The following is a 22293-nucleotide window of genomic DNA, read 5'->3' as shown; positions in this document are numbered from 1 at the left end:
AGAGGTAATTATTATGCAAGTACAATTTTGTTTATATATATTGCATATTTATAATATTTCACATAAATTGATTATATATATCTCTCTCTCTCACACACACACAATTTAATTTTATCCAACTAAATTACAACATGAATACTCCCTCTTAATATAGAAGGATAAACACATGAATAAATATTACACCATTGGTAATATTAAGTATAAGAAATTTAAGGATTTCTTTGATCAGAATATCTCTACCATTTCGATATCAATTTGATATCATGAGTATTGGTCTCCTGAACATCAAAACATGATTTTCACCAAATACTCTAAATAATGGCCTACAGAATATCAACACATAATATTCACCAAGTACTCAAAAAGGTAACCGCATCCTGAATATCACAAGACATGACATTCACCAAGTACCTATGATATATCTATACAAACAACTCATAGACTGTCAATTGAATGACATCTAACACTTAGTTGTTGATTTACAAGATATAATCCATTATGATTTATTTCAATATTATAAAAATATATATCATGATTTAAGTTATTTTAAGATCACCACCTTCCAATAACTTCTGCAAATACAAGTAATAATCATTTGGAGGTTGCCACTTCCTAATGAAGTGCACAGGGAGCAAACCCATGCACGACATCAAAATTTTACATGAAGTCATCATGGATATTGTCATGCGGTGTTGTCATGACATCCACCATGAACCATATCAGAGAATAAGGTTTTCACCTCAAACTTATCTCTCATAGAAAAGAATGTATTATGAGGGATTACACTTGGAACTTCTTCTTCACAAAGAAACACTAACCTTTTCACCTTGTCTAGGTTACTTTTAATAAAACGTCAAAACTACCTTTGAATCTAATATCAACTTTTGAGCTCCTTGTTCAAAGTTGCCTCTAACGAAGTGTCAAATGTCAAACTCCCTCCGGTAAACTGAAACATCATCTATCAGCTTCCTCTCTTTCTCCAAGGTTGCCTCTAATGAACTGTCATGCACTCTAATGATATAGAAGGATGTCATAATCTCAATGATCAAGGATATTCGATTCAAAAGCCTCACTTTATCCAACATGATCATTAGATGACTAATGAATTCTAGATCAAAACTTCTTTGGAGCTACTATCATAAGATTGAGTTCTGCAATACTCAAAGAGAATGAATACTTATATGTGTATCCTTGATACAAGTTGCTTCAATGAAGGTCCATCAAATCATAAAATTCTTCCATATAAGCATTTGTCAAACAATGGGAATGGAACATTGGTTATTATTCCCCCCTCCCCCCAATGTAAAATTCCCACTTAGTCCACTGTTTATAGGGTTTGTAGTTTTTAGTCACTGTCAATTCTAATTAAAGACAATCATAAAGAATTTGTCACCTTTTCATCTTTAAAATAATCTCTCTTAATAACCACAATGTCATGAACATCCTTCATATGAATCATCAATCGTTCGTTTAATATGTCTTTCAATCACTTGCAATCAATTTATTAATAAGTATGCATATATCAGACTCTTCAAATGATTAATCCTTTATTTTACTCAAATCGATTCTTCAAACCTCCAATGTTCATGATTGTATTGATTGAATTTAGGTGATTAAAAAAATAACTTGTGCATGTCAGTTGCTGAATATAAGGACATATGCAATGCTAAATAAATGAATATGTATTGTTTAAAGAGTCTAATAAATACTAAATACTAAATAGTAATATTGTAAAACAGAAGACTGAAGTAAATAATAATAGTAATGCCACATTAATATAGAGTCAAATATTTCAAAACTCACATAATCGCATTACTCTATCTCATAGTCATACTTGTTTTCCGAATATTGCATATGATCATCATCATATCAGATTGATAATGACTGAGATTATCATTACATATTCAAATTTTAAATTCAAAAAAGTATAGTTTGATGCTAAATTGCCGATATGGAAACAAAAATGAACAAACTTAGTACAGTAAACAAAAAACAGAAATCTATCTAGTACTAGTATGTTGATGGTACTATCATCTACTCCACAAGGTTGTGATCATCCATCTCAAGGTCTTCAGCTATTACTCTCCAAAAAATCATTTAAAAATTGTCATTGGTCTTGATTTTTGCATTAAAAAATATTAAAATGAGGGCTATAAATTGAATACATAAAATAATTTAATATTATATTTTACATTTATTTTTATCAGGAGACTTCGAAGAGACCTCAATTTTTGGATTAGGACTGGAAGACTTTGTCATGAAGTCTCCAACCTTTTTTGAGGTCTGCAGAACTGCAAAAAGTCTTCAAGACACATCTCCGACCCCAAGATGTATCTTTTTAGAAGGCAGACGGGTCTCCCCGTAACCATGGATTAAACTAACTGAACGTCTTTAGAGGGATACCTAAACTTTCAATGACAAACAAAACTCCTTTAAATTGGTAAATGCAGCTCACAAACTTGATGCCAAACTCAAAGGTGATTTGCAATACACAATAACAGTAATGACTTGTAACAAAAGAAATTTCACAGATCATAGTTGGGTATGATATCACATAGACATTAATTCAGCTGAGTCTCAGTTTCAATATCATATCACTGCTTGCATATTGGGATCAGTGTTACCCTGATACTTTTGTGCCTTCCTATGTTTAGAAATTGTTCTTGCTCAGCAAACAATCCTTCCACCGTGAGCTCATCCGTGAAGCTGCACACACCTCTCTCATGGGCATTTTGACAGCAATCAAACGTACTGCAAGTTACAAATGACAGATATTGGAACTGCATTCCTTCAGTCAATCCTCATGCACACTCTATTCCTTGGGCTATGGATCAGCCAACAACCCACAGCTCTTTTAGATTAGATCTGTGATCACGAACTTCTCTACTTTCCACCACCAGGCTTCCTCCATTCCTGCAACCAAAGTGTTTATGGTGGGATTGTGTAGTTGATCATCCCAGCAACCGACTTGCTCTGATACCATGTTAATTATCAGATTTATCTAAGGTAGAATTATTTTTTTTTTGAATATAGCAGTATATTTTAAATAATATAGCTCTGTAACTGTTATACTCTTTGAGCAGAGTATATAATCACAAAATAGTGACAGCAGCATTTTATTATCTCTGCATATGACACTGTCGAAGACTTGAGTATTGTATGTGTTATGTTTGACGTCTTATGCAAATAGGCCGCCTGTTATAAATATGGTGTCCAGAGTTTAAAATTTCAACTGGGTGTGAACCTGGGTGAAGTTACAATCCTTTAATGTTGTGACTTTCTGTTGCCTGACTTTAAGTCACCCATTTTTTTTTGGCAATATTGAGTCATATAGTCATCAAGTCAGTCTGGTGTCTAGGTCTAAGTCTTTATAAGTAGGTAATCTTTGCCAGGTTTCCCTTCATTTGCCATCTTGTTTTAAGCCGGGTGGGACATTTTCAAGGTCTCATTAATTGGGTAAGTTGTAGCCCCCAATCTGGCAAAGATTATGATCTTTCAATTAATGATCTTTTCAGCAGAAGAATGGTTGGGGATTATGATTTTCAAGCATTCAGAAAGTTTACATATGGATAACACATTGACAGAATTGGTTTTGGAAGTTTCAGATTTTATTCCATGTGCATTCAGTTGTTGAAACCTTTCTTATACTAAATGAATGCATATGTGCCAACATGGCTTTCAGCAACAGAGTATAGACAGCCACAGATTGAATCACATCTTAGATTGTTTATAGTTTTGAGCAAGGTCCAAACAATAGAACTTTGGAAAGAAGTCTTTTTATTAATACAAGACTATGGATGCAATTCTCTGAAGGCTCTTTGATTGAAGTAATCGCTTTAAGAAGGTACATTAATGCTAGCAGTATTGTATTACTACAATCTTATGAAGGTAACAGAATTTGGGACAGTTTCAAATCAAATTATGATTAGTCTCCTTTGAAGATAAGAAAGGATAGGGTTATGAATGTTTTTATCATAAAACTCTGCCTACATTATGTTGAATCTTACCAAGTCACAAAAGAATTAACTCTGATTATGAAGGAGCCGTGGCTTTTCAAGGTAAGCAATGGATGAACAGTGATCATTAAAGAATTAAATTGTCATTATTCGGTTATATGAACAGTCTTTGTGATATTTTGAGACTCAGCAAGCGTATTATGAGGATGTATTTATGGTGCACGATATGATTCTCGGGCCTATTCAATAGAACAGTGGTTTCTTTTGTTCACTTCCGTGATTGGAGGCATTCTTATGTGCAGAATTTTCTATAATACATCAAAGACGATCACTCCACGGTATTACAAGCTTTCAAGAACCGAGCAAGTCGAATGGAGCAATCGGGTCATTTCTACGGCTCATGCAATTCTTGTTTCAGAATTAAAAAAAACTCGAAGGTCTTGTGGTAAATGGAGTTGCAATGTTCTTTGGTGAAGCTGGCTTACACACTGATAACATTCAGAATCGAGCACATGCAATGGCGGATCTAGATGATATGAAGGTGCTCATGCGGATAATGCCAATATTTGCATGCACGATCATCACAAACTGCATTCTCGCACAGCTGCAGACATTTTTAGTGCAGCAGGGGAGCAGCATAGATATGCCCGGAATCGCTCTTTTCGTGCTAACTGTTTTAATAGTCGTAAACTGTGTCCTGTGTTTACTGAGGGACCGGGTCTTGAAGAAGTTCCAGCAATTTGGGTTGAAGGTAGCAGGCATCAAAGGCAAGCAGAGGAAAATAAAAAGGAAAGGAATTTATTATAATGCAGAGATTCCATTCGAGAAGAAGCCTCCACTAGGATTCTTTGATGTAGTAGATGAGGAAAGATAGGTTGAGCAGCCTCAGTTTCCAACTATGATAGAAGAGCTTGCGAGCTCATTCAAGTGAATTTCCTGCACCACAGAATGAATATCAGATAGTTTTCCATGAGCCTCCAACAGATGATATTGACATGACAGAACAAATGGAAGAAGGCATGTCTGATAAATTAGCTAGAGAGAAAGCAGAAGCAGTTGCAAGATACGCAGCATTGCTTAGAAAAAGATCAAAAGTTTTGCAGAGGGGTTTTCCAAGACCTCCTCTTGCCACTGTTTGGTTTCATTAGGAATTCTTTGAAAAGAATAGATAATGATAATGGCTCACTTGCTCCAGCAAGCTTCATGGAGCAAGCTGATGAATTGATCAGAAAAGAACTAACATCTTTACTGGAGCATGACAATGCAAAGTATCCATTTGAAGATGATCTCATAAAGGAGAAAAAGAAGGGTAGCAAGAAGACTCGAAATGGAGTGCCACAAGTTCTTATTCCTCGAATAGATGATTCTGATGAGAGAGAGAAAGGCTTCATTAAAGCTCATCATCTTATGAAAAGAGTAGTATCAGTTGCTACCGCAAATGTTCACTAGTATGAAAAATTGGAAATCAGAAAGCAGCGAAAGATGGGCCATATCAGTATTGTAGGACCTTCAATGAACCTGGTTAGAGCACGAATGAAGCTGATAATAGATGAGGAGACTCATGACAGGAGCTTTGGCTCTAGAAGTACACGAGCTTCAGAAAGTTCTTTAAAAATTTCGGCTAAAGGTTTTGTGACAAGCTCTGAAAATGACAATTCAGCTAGCCCATAAGTGGGTATTATAATAGGCTCAGATTCTGATCTGCCAGTCATGAAAGCTATTGCAAAAATTCTCAAATTATTCAATGTTTCATATGAGACAACCATTGTATCTTCTCATCGAACACCTCATGGAATGGTAGAATATGCTAAAGAGGCCCATGGAAGAGGCATCAAAGTCATTATTGCAAATGCAGGTGGAGCAGCACACTTGCCGGGTATGATAGCTTCGATGATTGCACTTCCTGTTCCTGGTGTCCCAGTCAAAGGTTCATCACTGGATGGAATAGACTCTCTACTATCAATTGTTCAGACTCCTAAAAGTATTCTAGTTGGTACTTTTGTAATTCAAAATGCAACAAATGCTGCTATCTTTGCAGTACGGATATTGGCTACCATAGATGCAAACCTCCACGAAAGATTAAGTAAATACCAGGTTGAAATGAAAGAAACAGTTATAAAGAAGACAGAGAGGCTGATGACTCAATATATACTTTATGAATGAAAAGCCTCCCCTAACAAAGATCTCTACATGTTCCAAGTCAGCGAGAAATGAACCATAATATGGCTTGTGCATTGTTTTTGTTTATTTTCTTTCTTTTGAACCAACGAGCAGCAAAACAGGAGAAGGAAAATGCTAGGAGTACCTATCCTCCAGTTAGAAAACTGAAATATAAATCACAATTGAACAATCACAGATTAAAGAAGAAATAAAGGAGTTCGGCTAGTACATAGGGAAGTGAAAAGATAAGGAAAAGGAAGAAACTAGTCACCTTCCCAAGATTCAGTTATAGAACCAAAAGGACACTATGGGAGAGGAAAAGGTTTGTGAAGGGGCTTATTTATGAAAAAGTTTTTCCAATATAGGGGGTTCTTCGTTTGCTGCATACAGTCGGAGAGCTGGAGTAGAGGAGGGGGGCATTTTAGTTTAGATTTTTCATTTCATTGCATGTAGAGGGTTCAGCCTTTTCTGCATACAGTCGGAGAGCTGGAGTAGAGGGGGGTAAATTGTTGATGTAACAAGACTTGATATTGCAGAGTCAATAAAGGGTGTTTTATGTCAATAATTTCTGTTCCAGTTAGTTAATTAGATGGTTCTTTCTCATAATTTGAGTTACAATAGGAAGGAAAGGATTTCATTTTTTCGTTGCAAAGATGCGAATAAACCTCAATAAGATGTTCTATGGGATTTTCAGAGAGGAACTAATTAGAAGCTCTTTATGTTTCATTTATGTTTCTATAGGAAGTTGCTGAGTATATGAATTCATAAGAATTGTGAGTTCTATTGCTTGGTTTTATAGATTAGAAAGTTTTTCTTGCCTGGATTAAGTCCTATTTAGGCTTAGTTCGGTTTGCCTCTTCTGCTCTCGGGTTAAGAGCATACCCTGCATTAGTTTTAGGATCAAAACATAATTCATTGAATATTTTTCACATAGGGAGCTGTACCTTAATTCAAAGGGAAACTAGTTGTTCTCAGAAACAGTTTCCCAACTGTTGTGTAAAGTTGTTCTTCATTACAAATTGGGCAAATTGAAAAGAGAGTCAGAAGAAGAACAATCTGTTTACCAACACTTTCATACTAGGGTCACACCTGTCTCTGACATGGCTTAAGACATCCCATCTGTTGGCTCCTAAATTAATAGTTTTTTAGTAACCCAGTGATAAGAACAAATACACCTAGCAGCAGCTAATTCCCATGTTCAATGCACCTATTCAAACATCAGGGCCAACTATAAGGCTATTTAATCTCCTCCTTCTCTTCAAGCTCTGCAAGACCTAGGCGGGTGGACCTCAGATTCTTTATATGGTACCAATGTAAAGGCATAACTGAATCTATATAACAGATAAAACCCCTGAATCTTCTATGTTTATGCAAACATTCATGTACATGAAATAGCTAATAACAGGACCACATGAATTTGATCAACCAAGTGAGGGAAACTCTTCTCAACTCTTAAAATGAAGGGAAAAGATATTTGATTGAAGATTTCAATCAGCATAACCTAGGTATGCAACAACAAGAACATGTAATTTCTAAGCTAATTAGTCCCTTATCCATTGGGCATAAACTAAGTCAGAAACACACACATGGATACCCAAAATATACTCGTATACTCAGATATCTGATCTACCTATCTACCTTGCAAATAGACATCAATCTTCAAACGAAATTTGTACTCATCATATCCTCCTATGATCCCTGCAATTTTGTCAATGCAATATCAAGCAAATTACTCAAGTCCTTGACCCAACAGCAAGATATAAAACAACATACAACTTCAAAACAAGCTGCAACTGGACAATATGCACTTTGGGCATATATCAACAAAAAACTACAAACCCACAAAAAGGAGATAAACTTTAGAATGAAACTTCAAATAAGGCTTTGTATTCATTTCTTGAAATCAATACATCATGTGTAAGCAAAAAACTCACTATGAATGACTGTATAAGTTAAATGCTTCAAGAGAAATACAATTGTTGTTGTTCATAACAGAGGAATACTAAAGAATGGTATCACAGTAATGGGAAAGGATTTCAACCAAATTGGAACTACATTAGTCTCACAATAGTGAGAAAAATCACAAATTTGGAACCCGTGCAAAGAGAAAAGAAGAGGCTCTGATCAAAATCTGATTCATGCCAAGTGTCCACCGGAGATTCTTCTTTTTGTTGCTGTTGAAATTGTCTCTTCCTCCTTTGTCAGCAAATAAATCTCATTAATTGCTGTTTGTAGAACATCTGATATATCTCCTTTAAAGTTAATGAGGAAACCCCTTTTCTGAAGGAATGTGAAATATCTTATACATATTCAAAAATGCAGAGCCCTCAATCTGATCTTGTCCTTTGTCTTCATCTGCCTTTTGCCATGAATCTCTTCAATTGCCTCTTGTCAACAAAACTTTATCCTCTGCATTTGCCTTTAAAACACATTCAATTCTCTCTTGGCGGCCATTTTTGAATCTAATCTTATGCAGATCTGATCGTGATCTGATTGTATTCCATCTAAAACAGCAAATCCTCATTAATGTTGAAGATGTCCCTGGAAACACAAAACTGCTTGTAGCTCCTTCAGATGGAAACCTATGCAAAATCTAAATGCATAAATGAAAAGTAGATCTTCTCCGGTTCCAGCGGTATATTACATTGCATATTTTGGATGAAAAATGCCCCTCTGGCATGCATTTGAAGTTTTAGGTCCTAGTTCATAAGCAAAGCATAAAATTGAAAATTTTAAAATAAACTATAGTTGAAACTATAGCAAAATGCTTAAAACATTTAAATTTTTCATCAAAGGCCTACACGTTGAAAATTTGGAGATAAAACAATAAATATTTGATTTTTCCATTTTCATATTTTAATGCCTTTTTTCCATCTGGGTGAACCCTCCTGGTTGACCACCTAGGCGCCATGAGACGGTTTCCTAATTAGTCGGCTTCACCACCTCCTCGCGAGTTTGCGACCTTAACCATTAATTTTTGCCTTAACCTCGGCAACTAAATGACTAAGGCATACCACCATTTCCAACTCCTTAATCGCGGTTAAGGCATGCAACCGGGTGAAATAAGGCATTTTGCGCGGTTGTGGCATCTTTTTGACCCTAGCACTTTACATCGCGACCGGGCAATCGGCGATTAACTAACTGCATTCACTTTGTTGCATAATTTTCTCTTGACTGCACAGTTTGGGCCACGAGCGCACGACTAGACACCACGTGGCACCCGTTTTCCTATTCAAAATTTTGTCTTGTAGTCAGCTGTCCTATTCGCGGGCTCCACCACACACACTGTCTCTTGTCTCCAAGGCATGTCTTTAAGACACTTATTATGGTCACATACTTAAAATGCTCATATAACCACCATATAAGCAATGTGGGATAATTTCGTTGACTTCTTTCCCACTGTCCATCTGCAATGAAGGTAGATGCCTCTCGATCCTCTTCTAACACAAGCCAACATACTTTGCTCTACGTGTGCCTGGGTTAACAAAATGTTTCTATCTTCCTCACATCGTCTGCAGGTTCCTGCTCTTCCTAATGTCGTGCTTGGATCCACAACAACTACTGCTGTCGTTAATCTGGGCGTTACTCTATGATCTAGAATGTTTGTGAAGCGTTGCAGCCGGTAGTACTTATCCCATGTCTTCTCCTAATGGTTGAGTCAAGCCATTTGAAACGTGTGGCCCTCTTTGCAGATCATTTTATAGAATATTATATGAGGGGGGGTTCTTGTTTGGTTTGTTCCCCATCCGAATGTTGTGTTCTATCTTCCCTCCACCACAGCTCTGGAAAATGAAGATTGTCCCCTTTGGTGAACTCTAAGACCAACCCATGAGAGCCCTGCCAAATGTGGAAGGATCTGCCTCCCTCTCTCATCATTCATGGGCATCTGGAGAAGGGTTGCAGAATGCCCAAGGACATGCCTCCAAGTCACAGAACCCATCATTGGAATAACCCCTTTGAACAAGGTTTGTTTATCATAAAAGAATTTGTCAATTTGAAACTGCAATTACCTCCACGTCTAAGTCCTCACAACATTTGGGCTTGTGGTGGCTAGGTTAAAAAAGGATTTTCCTCTTTAACTGTCATTTAGTTTGAAAACCCTACTCATAGCAATCTACAATTTGGCACTTCCACCAATCGCACTTTCAAACCTGACCTGTCGAATCCACTAGTCTAACTCTCTGAAATAATTGGATTCAAATTGGATCACAAGCACCCATCAATTGATCATTTAAAAATCGCCTACCCTATTATTTGCAAACTGTGATTCGTTGAGAGGAAGCCCTAAAAGTTGGCTTTAAAAACTGACTGAAATAGATAATCGAGCTCTAAAAGTTGACATGTTGATTCTTTGTTCCGCATCCTTGCACCCTGTCAAATTTCGTGTCTTGTCGACTTCGGGGTCAAGAGACATTGACCGTCAAAGTTGCCTACTCGAAACTGCCTGCAAACAAACATGTTACAAAATAGGAAAGTGCATTCGGTTTTGGCTTTGAAAATAGGGAAAATGGATATTTGATGGTACAAAAACTGGGGGATTAGTTCATTGCCATGAGGAGAATATACATCTGTGATTTGGACTCATGACGAACAACAGGGTGCATTTGGCAAGCATGTGAAGTGGGGTACTCAGATTTAAGAATAGGGGACATCTGCAAAAAGGTGATTTTCGCAAATGGAAAGGACTTGGGAAAGTGTGCAGACGGATTGGTCAAGACTTAAAAACTGGCACACTTAAAGTAATTTTGGAGTAGAACATAGTGGTACAAACCATTTGACTGTATCATTCACGGATTCAGAGTTATGAAATCTCGAACAAGGGTACTGATCAATCTGCACTTTATGACACCACTAAAACTTCACAAAATGCATTTCGAATCGCATTTGAAAACTAATCAAACAAATACGTCATAGGCTCAAATCTAGAACATAGCAAGTGTGTGACCTCTAGAATATAATGCAAAAGGAATTTTCTCAGTATGGTCAACTGGGTCAAAGATATAATCAGTCAAATAGGGCCTTCTAGAATTTAGGGCAATTTGTATTAATCATGACAGAGATAAGTAACCAACTTCAAGGGATTCAAAACCTAGTCAAAACACATCGAAATGACATGAAAATTGAAACATAGGCTCTCTGACATGTGTACTAAACACTCCCAAAGCGGCGAGTCATGAAACACAACTAGGTGCAAGATATTCAAATGCAAACTAGGCCTCCTGTTGTTCCACACTAATGCAAAAATGCAGATCTGAACATTGCTCAAAATGAGACTATGTTGAATGATAGTTTATCATTGTAGGACGCATGGATATGTTGAATGCAAGGTGCTATAAACATAAAACACCTTATAGGCCTCAAAAGGACAGCCAAGTACATATGCAAGAAAACGCGCTTGTAGGGGTCAAAATGACTCAAAATTTTGGAATGGTACTCAAAATGGGAATATAATTTTGAGTCCCATCATTCACGTTTGATTAAAACAGTCGCCCAATAATGAAGACCATTCATTACAGTCATGCCAATATATATTATTATTTGCAAAAAATTATGAAAGGTAATTATTATGAAATTACAATGTTGTTTATAAATAAATAAATATACATACATGCATATATATATATATATATATATATATATATATATATATATATATATATATATATATATATATATATATATATATATATATATATATGTATGTATGTATGTATGTATGTATATATATGTACATATATGTATATATGTATATACATGTACATACATGTATGTACATATATATACATATACATATATGTACACAAATATATATACATACATATATATATATATATATATATATAATTATTTATTTATAAACAACATTGTAATTTCATAATAATTACCTTTCATAATTTTTTGCAAATAATAATATATATTGGCATGACTGTAATGAATGGGGTTCATAATTGGGGGACTGTTTTAATCAAACATGAATGATGGGACTCAAAATTATATTCCCATTTTGAGTACCATTCCAAAATTTTGAGTCATTTTGACCCCTACAAGCGCATTTTCTTGCATATGTACTTGGCTGTCCTTTTGAGGCCTATAAGGTGTTTTATGTTTCTAACACCTTGTGATTGCTTGCTTAATACATAGCACTTGTCTGCCACTTGTGCAGTACTTGGGCAAGTTGGTAACATGTGGCAGCAGCACATGTATCAGTGAGTCAATTCGAGTTTAATATAGTCAACGCGATTTGACCACTATGTCAATGGTCTAATCATCAAGGTTTGTCCATTTCAACATTCCTTACGATAAGCAAGTGCCAACTCGTTGTTAAGCCATGTCATTAATGCCAACTCAACCTTGCTAGCACCACATCATCACTTCCTCTTCAACAACACAATGGTGCCACCTGAGCATCCAGGGATGTGTTCATCAAAATATGGTCAAGGTTCAAGTCTCACATTGCTTCACTACTGTGGTTGCGTGTTTCAATATATAAACAACAAAAATACTACCCATACAATAATTGTGAGATAAATGTTTTTGCACCCCCCTTCACAGTAGTCAATTTAGATTTGAAGGCAAATTTGAGAGCTCATATCTTGGTCAGATTAATTTCTTTTGGAGTGCAATGCTTTTTTACTTGATCTGAATTTTCATGCTATTTTCAATGCTGGAGTTAGTTTCTAATTTTGGTGCACAAATTATTTATAAAGTTTACTTTTTCATAGTTGTAACCAAGCAATCCTCGTCTTTGCAAATTTGGAGGCCTCGTTTGGGCTCATAAAGACTTCTCTTCAGCTGTTGTTTTTCTTAAGTGCATAATTTTTATCTATTTCTGTACTTTGCTATCAATTTTGTAGCCATCATGGGCAGAAATATTACTTTCAAAATTTGGTCTTTTTGGTCTATTTTTGCAATTGTAATGCAAGTATCTCAGCCTACTTTTGTCTTAAATTGCAAGCACACACTATAAACATCAAAATCAGAAGTCTACTTTTGTCTTAAATTGCAAGTGTGCATTGTTAAGTCTAAAGCAGCGAATAGTGTTGGGATAATCAGTTGCTGATTTCTATTTGTGATCTAAGAAGTAGATCATTGATGTAATAATGGGTTATGCAACACATACTTCTATAATAAGTTTGACTAACCCGTTGTGATGTGACTACCAGTCTTGCTCACAAACCCTAAGCTCTCTAAGGTCTTCTTAGGTCTTCCACCTAATCAAATAGGGCTTCTTTCACACCTTATGCCTCTGAGGACAATATTAAAGAGATCCCAACTCTTCAACTGGTGCACATCAATAGATTAGTACAAGTTTACTCATAACTTCCACAAACAAATGCTGGATAGCTGGGTCAATAACAGTAAGCACGAGGGCTAGAATTATGGCGTGATTCCCAGAATTCGTTAGCACAGCTGCTGGATGAAATCGCAGTCTCCAGCAATGACTACATGGCTCCTTGAGTGCCGACCAAACTCAGTGCAAGGGCTGGGAATGAAAGCTGGCCTCAATGATGTTAATGGATACTCCTTCCCAATGTAATCTGCCTGCGTTTTATCCTAGGCTGCTGGTATTAACAAATAAACCAACTCCCAATGTCTAATTTGACCTCCAATACAACCTCTCAGCAAGAGATTGTAAAACTCCACACTTTTAGAATTAATCAGTAACACGATTCTCTAAGCCACAGTAGACACAGTAGGAGAATCCAACAATTATCAAATCTACTATACCTCAGCAGTGGAAGGGAAACACTTCTCAGCTATAGTGACGAACAGTAGAGAAGTTGGGCAAACTTAGCCATACCGCAGCAGCTAAATTGCCAAAAGAATTTCCAAACCCTTATACATCAGCAAGGGCATATAGTTCAGAACCCAGGAAAAAGCTACAAAGGCACAAAATCAAATAAATAATTAAGCATCCTTTTTCCCGATGAAAAGAGCTCTCATTTATAAGTTTTTCGTTGGCAAAAAGTTTCCATAAAATTCCACTTCAGAAAACATGGAAGTTTCCCAAAAGAACTCAACACTAGAAACTTTCCAACTTGCTTTTTAGAAATATCTCTTTAAGTCGTTATTTATAATAATATAAACATTATTATAATAATGCAACTCAAGGAATAAATAAATAAGAGCTGATGTAATTATTGACCTGATCAACCACAGGTGACGACCAACTGCCAAGCCATCCACTGCACTACTAAAAATAGCAACTACCCATATTAGACTTACTAAAAATAGTAAGTAATCAATTGAGACCCCCAAAACACCATGTCAACTCACGAGGGTCGCTATGATGAGCTAACTCAATGAACTGCATAGACTGGCCAAAAACAGAATCAAGGTAGATGTGTAGTGCATCATTCTACTTCTAATGTCAAAGCAATGACTACTCAACTCAGCAACAAGTCGTTGAAAGGGATAATCTTTGAGCCATTTGTTGAGGTGCAGAGTTAGCTTACTCCAATCTCGCAGGCATACTCAGAGTCGCTCACCAAACAAAGGTTTTTAGATCCTTGTGAAGCCACCCTCAATGAACAAATCAATGTAGAGTAGAATGTAAGATGCATATATCATGCTCTGATTGCCTACTTTGACAAAGACAATGTAGCTTTGCTTGGCTGTGCAAATTATTTCAAGCAAGCCAGTGATGAGGAACGAGATCATGAAGAAAAGTTAATGAAATATCAGAACATAAGAGGTGGCAAAGTTGTGCTACAATCCATTTTGATGCTTGTCATTGAGTTTGACCATCCTTACAAAGGAGATGCCTTTATGCCATGAACCTGGCCTTATCTAGAGAAGGTGGCCAATGAAAAGCTTCTTAACTTGCACAGTGTTGCTCAAGAAGCTAATGATAGTTAAATGACATATTACATTGATGACAACTTCCTCAAAGAGCAAGTGGAAGCAATCAAACAGGTTTCAGAATATGTTGCCCAATTGAGAAGGCTAGGCAAAGGACATGTTGTATGGCGTTATGATCAAATGCTTCTCAATGGTAATGGTGTTGCCCACGTAGGAGAAGTTGCAATTGCTTAATCTATTTGTTCATACATCTTTTAGTCTTTTAGGAAATTCCTATCTTTGTATGAAATTTCATTTACCTTTGTACTTTAAAATTTGTCCACCAGATAAATCAATTAGCATTACGAGGCATAAATTGGGTGCTTCAATACAACGGATGGCACTAAAAAAAGAGTCATCTTTCCCAGTATTGGAAATACACAATTGGAATTGCATAAAGAAACATTGGCTCGTATAAGATCTGAAGCAAGCCTCACGAAAGTAAGTTTGTTTTGTTTGGTACAAGAACACAATTGTGCATATCCTTTGCACAAGTAAAATCTATGGAAGCACAATTTCATAATGATCGCATATGGCAATGGACTATTTATGCCTTTTGGGTTAGGTGTTAGGCGCTTTGCCTCATCCATCTCTCACAACAAGCTTGAGGGAGTCTACTAGCACCTGCCTATTGGATTGGACAGTCAGTTAGTATAGGCAATGTCAGATTTCCAAATAGGGTTTTGAAAACATGTTAGTTTTAGTTTTACATAGCTTCTTATGAGACATATGGATAATAGTTTGTAAATTTTGTCTCTCCTTGCCCTTTGTGCTGGGTATATGTGATAGTTAGGAAAATTAAACTATGCTCGATATTGTACAATGTTTTTTTCTTGTGGAGCTCGTGTGACAACTATGAATTTGCTTGTATTTACCTTCTGTATCAATAGAATTATTAGTCTTTGACCTTTTACCGAAAAAAAAAATTCCCCAAAGTCCTTGCCGATGTAACATATCCTATTGAGTGCATTCTTAGACAAGTAAAGGACTTTAAGATTTACCAAAGTTATTTGTAATTCACACTCAAAGCACTTTTTAACCTTGTCGAAGGATTTTAATAATTTAATCTTTCCTTGACTTTATTAGAATCCTATACGTGCAAATGAGAGTATGCCAAGGATTTTGAACTTTTGTGCATCTCTATGGCTATATCAAAATTGCTTTGCAAGTGCATCTTGGCACTCACGAGGGTCTTTCAATTTCAACATTTCATGCCCTTGATGAAATATTGCCCTAGGTGTGATTTGACCCTTCTCGTGGATATTTTTCTCTCCACACTTCCTTGGACATGCTTTGGATGTGCTCACAATACGATTGAAGGCATGTAGCAAATCCTATACTTGATAGCAATCTTATTGATAGCCTTAGAATTTGTACAAATCCTCCATTCCATTTTTTTAGTGCTACTATTGATGGTATAGCACATGGACTCAAAATCTATCCAAATGATCAACTAAACAAATTCTCGCATTATTGCATACCTTTTCCTCTGTTTCTTTTAATAGCCTTAGCTTGTGTTGGACTACATCCTTTCTCAAGGAATAGGTATTTGCACACCCATTATGTACTGCAAAATGATCAAATTGTCATGGTCTCCCTAAAAACATCTAAGAAACATCCATATGCATAATACCACACAATTCCTCATCGTAGTAGTTTCCAATTTTTGAACTTTTTTGGACATTGCTCATAAACCAATGCCTTGTGGTCCTTCTGCAACCAACCAATCTAGTAAGGATTTATACGCTCCCTTCTCTCTAACTTTAATGTATTAATCATTTCTTATAAACCAAGATTATCAATACTACAACCATCTATAATGACATCGCATACCTTACCATTACACTTACATCTTATGTGAAACAAATTCTTCTGATTAGGTTCCTTCACATTGGTTCGCTTGGTGACAGGAACCTCTCCTCTTTCAACATCTCCAAAATGTCTACATGTGCAACTTGTGCATGGCCCTCCAATCTTATATTTATCGTCCCTTGATGTTGGGGACACTCATTAGTGGGATGTCCTCCACACTGAAAACATATCCCAGAGAACATCCTCTTCCCAGTCCTTTTGCCCTCTTCCTCTACCTCTTTAATTTCTATTATTTTGATCGCAAGGACAATAGGAATTATTTCCCCTCTATTTCTGACTACTACTAGACTCATGATTCCTCTTTTGATCTTCATTTTGACCTCCATAAGACCATCCACTTGGCTTTCCACCACAACCTCTTCCATTTTTCTTTTTCTTCATATCTATTTTTGTGAACTACAGAACTCCACTCAAAAAATTCATAAATTCATCCATCCTTGGCAACAGAAATTTGTACTTGACATTAATCTTATCAATGGCCTTTGAATTTGAACACATCTTCGATTCCATTTTTTTGTACTAGTATTGATGGTACACCACATGAATCAAACTCTCTCAGATTCATCCCTTCTCCAACAACTCACACATATTTGTTCAACTCTTCAGTCTCTCTTGGAATCATTTCTATGGGATGCCTTATTCTACAAATTGGCTTAAGGAATCGAGTTCATTTAATGACTAATCTTTCTTATTGGTGACAATGCATCATGTACATTATTAGATACAATATCCTGAAACTCAACTAACAAATTTGCAACTTCCACACATACACCTTCAACTTCCTCTTCATCAACTCTTGGAATTAAAGGAAAACACATATGCTCGTGCTTTATGCCTTTAGAAACTTCCATCAACTAAACATATTCTCGCATTACTCCATACCTTTTCCACTATTTCTTCTAATAGCCTTAGCTCGTGTTGGACTCCATCCTTTGTCAAGGAATAGGTATTTGCATACCCATTGTCTACTACACAATGATCAAATTGTCATGGTTTCCCTAATAAGTGACAAACATCCATATGCATGATACCACACAATGCCTTATCGTACTAGTTTCCACTTTTGAGCTTTATCAGAAATTGTTCATTGACCAAAGTCCTGTAGTTGCAACTAAGCAATCTAGCAAAGATTTGGATACTCTCTTCTCTCTAACTCTAATTTATTAACCACTTCTTTTGAAACAGGATTATCAGTACTACCACCATCTGTAATGACATTGCATACCTTATCATTACACTTACATCTTGATTGAAACAAATTCTTCCTTTACTCAATTTCTTTCACATCATTTAGAAAGTTCCACCTAGTGACAAGGATCTCTCCTCTTCTAGCATCTTCAGAATGTGAAGACTTCTCATTCTTGTCTACATATGCAACTTGTGCAAGTCTCATATTGGTCGTCCCTTGATGTTGGGGACACTCATAAGCCTGATATCCTCTACACTCAAAACATATTCCGCAATACTTCCTCTTCTTGATCCTTGCCCTATTCCCCTTCCTCTTTGATCTCCATTATTTGATCACAGAGACAATAGGAATTATTTGCCCTCTAATTCTAAGTACTACTAGACTCATCATTCTTCTTATGATCTCCATTCCAACCTCTATAATACCATCCACTTGGCTTCCACCACAACCTCTTCCATTTTGCTTCCTCTCAAGCTTCTTGTTCAATGTCACTTCTACATTCCTAGCAAGAAACTATGCATTTCAAGGGTAGACATTCTTACCATTATCAACCCTTCTTGAATACTTGGCCACAAACCATTTATAACAAGCAACATTCGCCTTGTTGGCTTTAAAATGACTCGTTCTGATAAGGACTCAATAGTAAAATTATGTGTGCTCCTGGACAAGTTTTCCTTCTTGCTTCAATCCTTGCATTTTCTTCAACAAATCACACTCATAAATGACAAGAATAAATTATCTCTTCAATTTGTCCACCATCAAGTCCCATCTTGTTATCTTCTTCTTCTCTCTTGCATTTCTCCTTAACTAAAGCTCTTTCCACCAAATTTTAAAATGATTCAGCTTGGCCTTTGCCAATCTAACCCTTTAAAGGTCTTCTACTTTTCATACTCAAAATACTCTCCATATCATTAATCCAATTGATCAAATCTTTTGGATTGAGATTTTTTGAAAATGTGGAAACTTCAATCTTTGGTCTTCTTCCAATCTTGGAAATGGCCCTTAAGAACCTAGCCTTGTCAAGATCTCTAGCTGTTTCTTGTTCTTCTTCAAACTATCCTTCTTCAAATTCATCCTTACTTCCATCTACTGCCCTAATGTCGGCTCCTTTATGCAACTTCTCTTGCAATGCTTGCACTTGTCTGTGTAAGGTAGTAATACCCTCTTCTATTATACCCACAACTTTTCCACCACAATGCCTTCACTGAGCTATTTTTTTGGTTTTTCTCTTCATCCCACAAACACAGTCCTCAAACACAGTCCTTGAGCAAACTGCCTCAAGTTCAGTAATCTTTTAGACAATTAGAAACATCCACTCTGGTACCACTTGCTGAAGGTCAATCCCCTTATTCAGCCAAGCACAAACACCACAATAGGGAAATAAGCAAAAAATTGAAAACAATATTCAAAGAAGTAACATGCTGTACCCGCATTGGCAGTTTTCCCTAAGGTCATTGACAAGTATAAGAATGATATTGTCTTCTATCTTGTTATGAATTTCTACAACATAGAAGTTGTAGAACCTAGAATTGTATGGGCAACTGAGTTGTCTTATGAGACTACGAAGGAAGAATGTAGGGCATAATTGAAAGATTCATCAAAATTCTGAAGGCTATTTGCGTTGCAAGAATTGAGCTTGTGGCAAAACTGTCTAATGTTGTCGGTGAAGGAAAGACAAAGATAAGGGCAAGAGAATGACAAATTTGTTTACAGAGGCCTCATCCTTTGGTAAACATGAAGAGAAAATTAGAAGAATGTGTTTAAAGAGTTGCTTTTCTTTGATGATTGTTTGAATAATAGTGAAAAGAAAGAACATGAGGGTACTAATGAACAAAAGGATATTATAGTATAAGTTGTTGTTGATGATGAGGAGATAATGCTTTCTCCTAAAGATGATCTGTTAATTGAAAAGATTATTTCCATGCAAAGTCGGTCTAGATAACTGGGGATATTGAAGAGGATAACTTTTTGTTACTCTGGCAGAAGCTTGGGGTGGTTGTCCCTCCTAATTAATTATAGTGGTGCATCTATTTAGGGGGGAGCCTTCAGACTTGTTTTCTTTTCTGGACTAACGCCAATGGCTGATCTCCAGAGTGGTGCAGTAGTAAGTATGTTTCTGGCCTTTGACTTTGACAGCATAGAGGGAGAAAGATAAGGAAAATGTTTTGTTGTCAATATTTTTTAGAGGAAAGAATTGTATGAAGGATAATGAGGAATGTTTTGGTCATTTCAGTAAGAGGGAGTAATAGTGATTGATATCTGTGTGAAAGAATTTTGGTGGCTATTTGCCATCAATGACAAAGAGGAAGATTGTTGGAAAAATATGTCTATTTAGTTGTTGTTGTTTAGATTTTATAGATGTCAAGCACTGTGGTTTGGAAGTGTTTTCTTTATGGTCGGAGGCATTTGTTGGTGAATATTCAAGTAAATCTGGTGGTCTAAATATGTCCCAAAGTTGGATGTTGAACTTGAAGAAGTAAGGTTGTGCATTGGACATGTTAGTGCTATGGAACCTATAGAACAGTGGACAACATGTTTGTATTCAGTGACAACAGGACAGTGGAAGACGGATATGTATTCAGTGCTACAAGACAGTGAAAAATAGTATGTATTCTGAAGATCGTAAGTATAATAGTTGCCAATACTTCTGTGTTATGATCTTTGGAAAGAAGTCAGTGGTTCAGTTAAAAAAGATATACAGTTGAAGATGAAACTTGTCCAGTTGTGTATTCCAAAAGGTTTCTCCTCGGGACAAGGTTATCATTTTCCCAGATACGATGCATATATTAAGGAGATATCAGATATCTAAATCAGTTTCTTTCAACGATGCACCAAATAAATCAAACTGCATTGATTCCACTAAAGAAGGAAGTCTACCTCCAACAGATGTCTGTGATGGAGGTATTCAATTCAAAGAAGCCAAATTTAACAGGATAACCAAACAAGGATGAATATTCAATGAGATATCATCTAAAATGAGTTGCACCATGCAACAGATAAATCAAACCATATTATTAACATATTATTAACGTGGAAAGAATTCCTCCAATAAATATTGAGATTGGAGGTCAGCAATTTGAGAGAGCCCAATTTAGAGGATATACCAAATACAGATAATTATTCAATGGCATGGTAACAATAATGATTCCAGGCTAACTCAAGGAAAGTAAAGAGCAAACAGAACTACAAGCTTGTACATCACCATTGTTTGGATTCCTCTAAACATGTTGCTTTGACTGAAATAAACACATCATAGTTGACAAATATTAATTCAATACCCAGAAGCCAATGGCACAGATCTCAACTATCAAACTCCCAAAAGCGATATAAAGCATATAAACTAAATTTCCTACATTAGTACACTTGTAATAGATTACCTCAAGTCTCTAGAAAAATTAAACTGAAAATGCTTTGCTAAAAAAAAATTAAAAAATAATATAACCATATCTTGAGCATCTGCAAAGTATGATTACCTCTTCTTCACGAACTGTACCTCTTCTTCATAATATAAATGGGATGTGAGCGACCTAGCTTCTGTGAACAACCTTTTCCTTGTGAGGTGCCTCATCTAGAAGCCACATCAAAGCCAAAAGTGTTTAGGAGGACAAGCTATAATATCAATGGGATCCAAACTTTGTCTCCTACTTAAATTTGTTTAGAAGACATCTATATCAAAAGGCCAGTAAGAGATTCGAAATTTGCAAACTGCATTTCATGCAAAAATCTAACAAGCTGCAATATGCACACAACCTCAAATACAAGATGCTAGAAATACATATACACACGCATCATTTCAAACCTTATAAGTTTCAAAGTTTAAATAAAAGAAAAGCCAATATATTGTAATTAGGATTGTTATTCTCTCCAAGCCGATATATCTATTTCACAATAGAAGAAAAGGCAATATAGTGTATACATTAGTCCGCACTAAAATGTCTCTATTATTGCTTTTTCAAACTTACTAATTGCAAACTTACTAAGGTCCACAAGTAAATTTATATATCACTTCTTGTACAGAACTACACAATATTGTCAAGAATATTTGTACATTGGTTGTTGTCCAGATGCTACAGATCAACATGTAACGTTTTCACACCTCCCTATTGCAAATAGGGATCCCCCTCTTTTTGATGAATAAGCCAAGTCTTTTTGCAGTCAATGTCATCTCCCAGGCCTTGAACTATGTTGGTGGTTTGTCTTAAGTATGAGATTGGCTAGGTCTTGGATTGAAATGTTGTCTTACCTTCGACATATAAAATGGAAATTATATGAAAA

At 36.1% G+C, this 22293-nt stretch overlaps 1 protein-coding gene and 1 pseudogene across 4 annotated transcripts in view; one reads left to right on the top strand and one right to left on the bottom strand.

Annotated features, from left to right (window-relative positions):
- Positions 1–22293, bottom strand: part of LOC149543370 (DNA double-strand break repair protein) — a 71379-nt gene that overhangs the window by 18230 nt on the left and 30856 nt on the right. For all 4 annotated transcript variants that reach the window (XM_089798170.1, XM_089798172.1, XM_089798171.1 and 1 more), the window contains exon 2: positions 21492–21586. In XM_089798170.1, coding sequence (XP_089654296.1) covers positions 21492–21586 — 95 coding nt within the window. The remainder of the gene's footprint in view (positions 1–21491; positions 21587–22293) is intronic.
- LOC149543371 (ferritin-3, chloroplastic pseudogene) lies at positions 5439–15152 on the top strand (annotated as a pseudogene).

This window comes from Cupressus sempervirens, chromosome 8 (genome assembly GCF_028749045.1).
Source record: "Cupressus sempervirens isolate cs-2001-9-10 chromosome 8, ASM2874904v1, whole genome shotgun sequence".
Classification (NCBI taxonomy): Eukaryota; Viridiplantae; Streptophyta; class Pinopsida; order Cupressales; family Cupressaceae; genus Cupressus; species Cupressus sempervirens.
This window is presented reverse-complemented; position numbering and strand designations above follow the sequence as displayed.